Here is a 6,615-nt window from a genome sequence, read left to right as displayed (position 1 = left end):
ATCCTCGGCGTGGGGCAGTAGGCATGACCCCACGTGCATGGAATTGGCAGTCTCGTATCACATCGAGCCCACGCGTCAACGTGTCGTTTCTGCAGGCCATCGGAGCGTCCAAAAGGTCAGCCACCCCATGAGGACCGGATGGGGAGAAATAAGACCGGACCATTCATTGGCTGGGCCACACCGTCAGATCAATTGACCGCGCTTGTCTGACTCGCAAGGTGAGGACCACTGATGAATGGGCGGACTCGATTTCACGGCTGGAAATATCCATGATCTGGCCCAGTTCAGACCTACAAATTTTCATTTTTCTATCCGGACCGTCCATTTCTCCAACCACTAGGATCATTTGTTCTGGGGACATTCATGACGGGCCCACGCCACCAACGGCTCGAATCACCCCGCCGACGGGCCTAGATGGCGGGAAATCGGTGCTCCCGCGGTGCACTGCACATACATCCAGAGACATATACATCATATGGACTCCATCCCTTTCGCCATTCCGCGTCCGCTCTTTCCATTTCCCTCCTTCAGCTCGCTGCAAAAAGCGTAGTAAAAAAAAATAAAAATCTTAGAATTCCCGAAAAAGAGCTGAAACCCTAGTCTCCGCCCCTTTTCCCACGGTCTCTCCTTCCATTTTTCTGGCGATTTCCGATCTTTAATCGAGAGATTCATATCCGGAAAGCTCGTAGATGCGAAAATACCTGTCTTCTGAACTCAGATTCTTCAACCGGCTGAAATAGAAGCAGATTCAGCTGCGGAAGCTCTTAGTTGTGAAGATCTGTGATTTCCGCGGCCTAGATCTTTGATCGATGAAATAGAAGCTGTGTTTACCTTATCGGAAGGGATATCAATCGACCTGTGCTTCTTTTTTTGCCTGATCAAGACATTTCGATTTTAGAAGATCAGCGATTTCTGAGGTTCTGATCGTCGATTTTTTAAGCGGGAGATATCTCCTCATTTTTGCTGTGTTCTTTCAGATCTAGGTATTTTACTCGAAAGAAAGCTTTTTTGCACGCATCAGCGGCTCAGATCTCCTCTTTCGAGGTCTAGATCTTTGATCTGATGCGATTGGAGTGATTGTAACTTCTGCCTTGAGCAATTTACATTCTCTTCCTGCATTTGGAGGTTATACTGCTATTTAGGGCAGATTTGACTGTTTTCTAGGGTTTTCATGTTTGATTCGGTGGTGGCAGGCCGTGAATCGTCGGATCCAGGACTAATGGCTTTCAGCGGGACGCAGCAGAAGTGTAAGGCTTGCGATAAGACTGTCTATGTTGTTGATCAGTTGTCTGCCGATGGAGTTGCTTACCATAAAGCTTGTTTTAAATGCAATCACTGCAAAGGAACGCTTAAGGTAATGCTTTTTTATCTGATTGTGTCTTTTTGTTTCTTTTCCTTTCTTGTTTTGTGATTCTGTTTATTTCTCTGATGATGCAAAATGCTTCATTGTGTGCAAAAGGCAATAACCCCCCTTTCTTAATGATTTTAATGTAATCACCATCTCAATAACAAAAGATTAATAGCTTATGTTATATTTTATTTTATGTATATTACAGTTTCTGATGCCTGCGATATTAGTGGGTTGAAAGACGAATGAATTGTGGCCAAAGTCATTATCTACATAATTTTCAATCCTCTTCTTTTCCTCAAATAGCGGCAATGAAAAATGCAAATTCCATCAGGAAAAGAGGGAAATGCTAAGGTTCATAAGACCCACCTATTTACCTCCTATGTTTGCCATCTCTGTACGCATCATTACATGAAGCACATGTGCCCATGTGGGACATCTGAGTGGTGCATTTGATGGCTCAGAATGCAAATTTAGACTCATCAGTCGGGTCATGTGTATACCAAATGGGGACCATTGGCAATTTTGTTTAGCCATCCATTCTTTCATACATGTATGGGCTACCCGATCAGTGAATTAGACTTTCTTTTGTGTTATTGCTTCATAGCGAGGGGTACCCCGTGCCTGCTCAGTTGTCCCACATACTTGCTGGGTTTTCATGCGTGCTGCATGTCATGGTGCATGCCAGGCCATCAATGTGGCATAATAGTATCCACTGCCAAGAACTGCTAATTGCACTCACCTCACACTAGAAACCAAGGAACCTGTGTGAGAGATCGTAGCTACTTATCCAGCAATCCCCACTGGGTGTGTGAGACATCACAAAATTTGTGCTGATAGGGCCACAGTTGTATGTAGAATTTGGGCTGCTGGTCAATTTATCTTAACCGTTCATTTATTTTGTACACGTGCGGACTGGCTGATTGGTAAATACACCATTTTCTTTTGCACCACAGTAAGTTAGCATTACAATTTTGTACTGTTGTTTTACCTAAAGTGGGAAGGGTGGGTGTATAATGTGGCCCCCATCTGATGTTGCTGCTTTATTTTTCAGTTGAGCAATTACTCTTCGCTGGAAGGTGTTCTGTACTGCAAGCCTCATTTTGAACAGCTTTTCAAGGAAACTGGCAGTTTCAACAAGAGCTTCCAGTCACGTAAGGCCTCTTGAGTTGTATCAGATTCTTTCTTTGATTTCTATCTGCTTAATTGCATGATGTGTTTTTGCTTTTTAGCAGCTGCAAAGTCGGCAGAGAAGTTGACCCCGGAACTGGTATGCTAAAACCATTGGACCTATCCATGAATTTGTGTGGCAAGATTTTTACTTTTGTTAGAAAATAATACATAAAACGTGTGGAATAATGTTTAAGATGTTCTTCTTTTTGTGGATTTCAGACAAGATCACCTAGCAAAGCTGCTGGCATGTTTTCTGGGACACAAGAAAAATGTGCTACTTGTGGTAAAACAGCATATCCACTGGAAAAGGTTGGTTCCAAATCTCGGTATCATCATTCATTTTTGTAACCAATATTCTTCCTTTATAGTTGCATTAGGTTGCTGTCTTCTTTTCTGCCTAGCTTCCTGTGGATGTTAGTTTCAAATTCAGCGTTTCATGATTAGTGGCCGGTTAATAAAACTTATTTTCAGCACTTATCATTGAAATTTGATATTTTCAATGATTTTCATTGATTCAGTTGGTTTGGCAATCCTACTTATTAAGTGCTTAAATTAATTTTCACTGGAAATATGGGTCCTTTTTTCAGCTCCCCTCCCTTCACTTAAATGATGAAGGCTGAATGTTGAAAGTGGTGGTGCATTAAAATTTCTTTCACTTTTGACTAAAATATCCCTAAAATTATTTCAAAATTACAATTCCGCACAAGGTTTTAGCATTTAACTTAATTTTCAGAGCTTATTTTTCAGTTTATCAAATGGCACCTTAATATCCTATTGAAAATCAGGAAGGGTTTGCAATGTCATATGGTGTTGTTCGACATTGAGATGTGAAAACTGTTTTTTTGCCTTTTGTTGTTCCAATTTCAAAGTTGGGGTGTGATCTGAATTCCCCATCGCATATTTCTGATGCGATTCCCACTGTGGTAACAAGTAAAATCCCCTTGATGAGGAACCAAGTAGCATTCGCTTTGAAATGTAGAGGCACACATTCTAAGAGGGAAGCAAGGTTTTAATTTTTTTAATTTTTTTAAAAGGTTAAATAATTAGAGCTTGTCTCGGATTTGTTGGTGCTGTCTTTTTACCTGTGGTGAATTTGTTGGTGCTGTCTTTTTACCTATTTGGATTTGTGGAAATAAAAAAGTAGCTCAGGAAAAGAAAACGTTGCATATGAGTACAACTGTGGTGAAGGAAAAAGGTTTCAATTTTTTTTTTTTTTTAAAGATCTGAGAGAGGAAAGGGAAATCAGCCTTTTCTGGGGAATTTGTAGAAAAGGAAATCAATTTCCTCAGTGTTGTCTTTTGCAAACGAGGGAAACCATCACACCTGAGGAGATTGACTTCCTATCCTCAATTACTTTTTGGTTTCCTTAGTCCCCTCTCTTTTGCAAATGAGGGAAACCTTCGCATTTGAGGAAACCGATTTCCTTTTTTCAAGTTACTTTTTTATTTTCTCGATCTTATCTTTTGCAAATTAGAGAACTGTGACTCAGTTACTTTTTTATTTTCACCAATCCAAACAGATGGGACCAAGCATTCGAACAAACCATTTTTTTTAAAAAAATTTCTCATCAAGATTTGTAGAGCCCTTACCAAATGCCTATTGCCATGAACCCCCAAATACTGGGGTCCTGTGCATGTTGGTAACTGTCTGTGTGAAGTTCTTCCATAAATGTGAAATTTGATTATCTTCATTGATAGAACTACCACTTTTTTTTAAAGAGAGAGAACTACCACTTATTGGCTGTGCCACATAAACATAAAGCTAACAAAAAGAACGAATGGGAGAGCTGTTGGAACGGAATTATAGGGTTCATCAACAAACGTACAATTTGCTGACCTGAATGATTTCCTGTATGTTAGGCCACAGTTTGGTGATCTGAACAGTTGATTTGATGGTTCTCACCATGGATGGGACATTCCTAGAAAAGCTTCCAGATTGGAAGATCACAACTTGTTGATCAATGTCCTGCAATTAGATGGTTAGGGGGAAAAGACAACGATGGCTTATCCAAGATGAAATAGCCCTACTGTCAAAATGGTAAGGATATTCAAATTTGTATGAATGCCTTATCCAGGGTAGGGCCCATCATATCAACAGTGGCCGAAGTTTGGTTGGTGAATATTTTTGCCATGTGACCTTCATACAATGGGACTAGTCATTGTGTCCATATTTGAACCTAGCTTGTGGTTTCTATCCTTTCTATACATGGATGGTAGGGATGTCCGGTTGTTGAGAATTTGTTTCCTGTGGCCCTGACCCACCTACAATGGAACCATCTAGGTGAGCAGAGCATGGACTGCAGTTGCAATCCCCTCCCAGTATTTCTTTTTATGCATGTATACATATAGTTCATAATTTGGTTTTTCTCACACCAAAATATTGGTCAGGTAACGGTGGAGGGCCAGGCCTATCACAAGTCATGCTTCAAATGCTCCCATGGCGGTTGTCCCATTTCCCCATCCAACTATGCGGCCCTAGAAGGCATCTTATACTGTAAGCACCATTTCTCCCAGCTTTTCAAGGAGAAAGGGAGCTACAACCATCTTATCAAGTGTGCTACCATCAAGCGCACGTCAGCTGCAACTATTACTGATCTCTCATCATCTTAATCATCCAACAGCCCATTCATCACGTCCAGGTTTTATGATAAAATAACATTTCAAGCGTGCGCGCATGTGTGTTTGCTTTCCCGTTCCTCTCATCAGTTGGGGAATTGGCAAGACTTGGGTCCTCTGGTTGTGTTTTTTGGAAACTGTCATTGTGTATTTTTGATTAATGTGATTTGCATTTGTTTTATCTTGCAAATGCAACAGCTCTATCATATATGAATATATATATATAGTGATTTGGCTTGCTATTAGTTTTTTGTTTGTTTCTTTCTTTCTTAGTTTTCTTTTTATCGTATTACTTGTATGAAGACCTTGTCACGGTGCATCGTGGAACTGATGGTCTCAGAGATGGTACTAGGATTGTGATGTGGGCCTGTTTGGACATCCAGAATCTGATATTGGAGCGGGTTGTTCTTCCTTTTCTTTTGTGGATGTCGTTTCATCTGCCATGCTTGCTCTTGATCACGGGGTTGAAATGAAAACTCGTGGACTAAAAATTCACAAATTCAAAGGCGAAGGATTGGTAATGTGGTCGGGATAATTGTCTGGTCTAGCTCTGGCCTTGAATCGATATCTGCCCGTCCCATCGGTCGAAATCAAAATACTTTATTTCTAAATGTCCCCACACCGTCTTAATGGCACATGGGGTGACCTATTGTTGATCAGAACTGTTCATTCAGTCATATAACTAGAACCAAGCCATGGTTCAAAAATCACGTCAATCGGGTGATCCTAAGCTTCCTTTCATCAGCAACAAATTGGACAGTCAAGATTGACTGGAGAAACAAAATAGGTCCAATCATCATCTTGAAACGTCTGGTAGATCCAACTTCGTAGTCCTTGTGGTTGTAAAGTAACAATGGTTTGATGATTCAAACCATGTGATTTATGGCTCGTAAACAACAAATGGTTGTAATGAATTGGCCCCATTAAAAGGGTTAGGATTACCCCATAGGCGTGATTCTTGCACCATGGGTTACCCTGTGTGCCCTTTAAAAGGTCTAGGGAACGTGACGATGTTAGCAAAACCTTTAAATAGATTCAGGGAAAAAAAAAAAAACAAAAACTAATGGGGGATTTGACCTTCACTCGCCCTCTCTTTTATTGATACTAGAAGCTAAAGACAGAAAGGCGTTACTTAGACATCGTCTGACAAATCAGTTGATCCAAAACTTCTGTGATCCCTGAGGAGTTTTCAATGGTGGACGTTCAATCCTCTTTTTTCTTTTTTCTGTACTGTGCTCCACTTGAGGTTTGGATTTATCTCATTTTTGAGCTGAACCGTAAAATGATCTAGCCAAACGAATGGACTGTTTGGATATAACACACATCATAGTGGGGCTCACAGAATATGGTGACGTCAACACACCACGCAATCCGTTTCCCCCTCTGGTCTCTGGGCGTTGAGCTGTACCAACGGCTCTTGTCATTTGATGAGCTAACTGTTGATTCGATGGATCTCAAAATGGACGGAAAACCGTGCCC

The 6,615-nt window shown here is 40.9% G+C and overlaps 1 protein-coding gene across 4 annotated transcripts; it reads left to right on the top strand.

The window, feature by feature from the left end:
• The first annotated feature begins 489 nt into the window (after positions 1–489).
• On the top strand, positions 490–5,381 carry LOC131243927 (LIM domain-containing protein WLIM2b-like). 4 transcript variants are annotated; one of them, XM_058243555.1, is made up of 7 exons: positions 490–703; positions 984–1,044; positions 1,194–1,354; positions 2,403–2,502; positions 2,581–2,618; positions 2,741–2,830; positions 4,909–5,381. In XM_058243555.1, exons 3-7 carry the CDS (start codon positions 1,220–1,222, stop codon positions 5,128–5,130), a joined length of 585 nt encoding a protein of 194 aa, XP_058099538.1. In that variant the 5' UTR covers positions 490–703; positions 984–1,044; positions 1,194–1,219; the 3' UTR covers positions 5,131–5,381. The 4 variants fall into 4 exon arrangements, with proteins under 4 accessions (XP_058099538.1, XP_058099539.1, XP_058099537.1 ...); XM_058243556.1 differs by lacking the exon at positions 984–1,044 and having other exon boundaries at positions 490–917; XM_058243554.1 differs by having other exon boundaries at positions 490–1,079.
• Positions 5,382–6,615: the final 1,234 nt, after the last annotated feature.

The sequence above is a fragment of the Magnolia sinica genome, chromosome 4 (genome assembly GCF_029962835.1).
Source record: "Magnolia sinica isolate HGM2019 chromosome 4, MsV1, whole genome shotgun sequence".
Lineage (NCBI taxonomy): Eukaryota > Viridiplantae > Streptophyta > Magnoliopsida > Magnoliales > Magnoliaceae > Magnolia > Magnolia sinica.
Note: the sequence above shows the minus strand (reverse complement) of the source record. Positions and strands in the feature narration are given on the sequence as shown.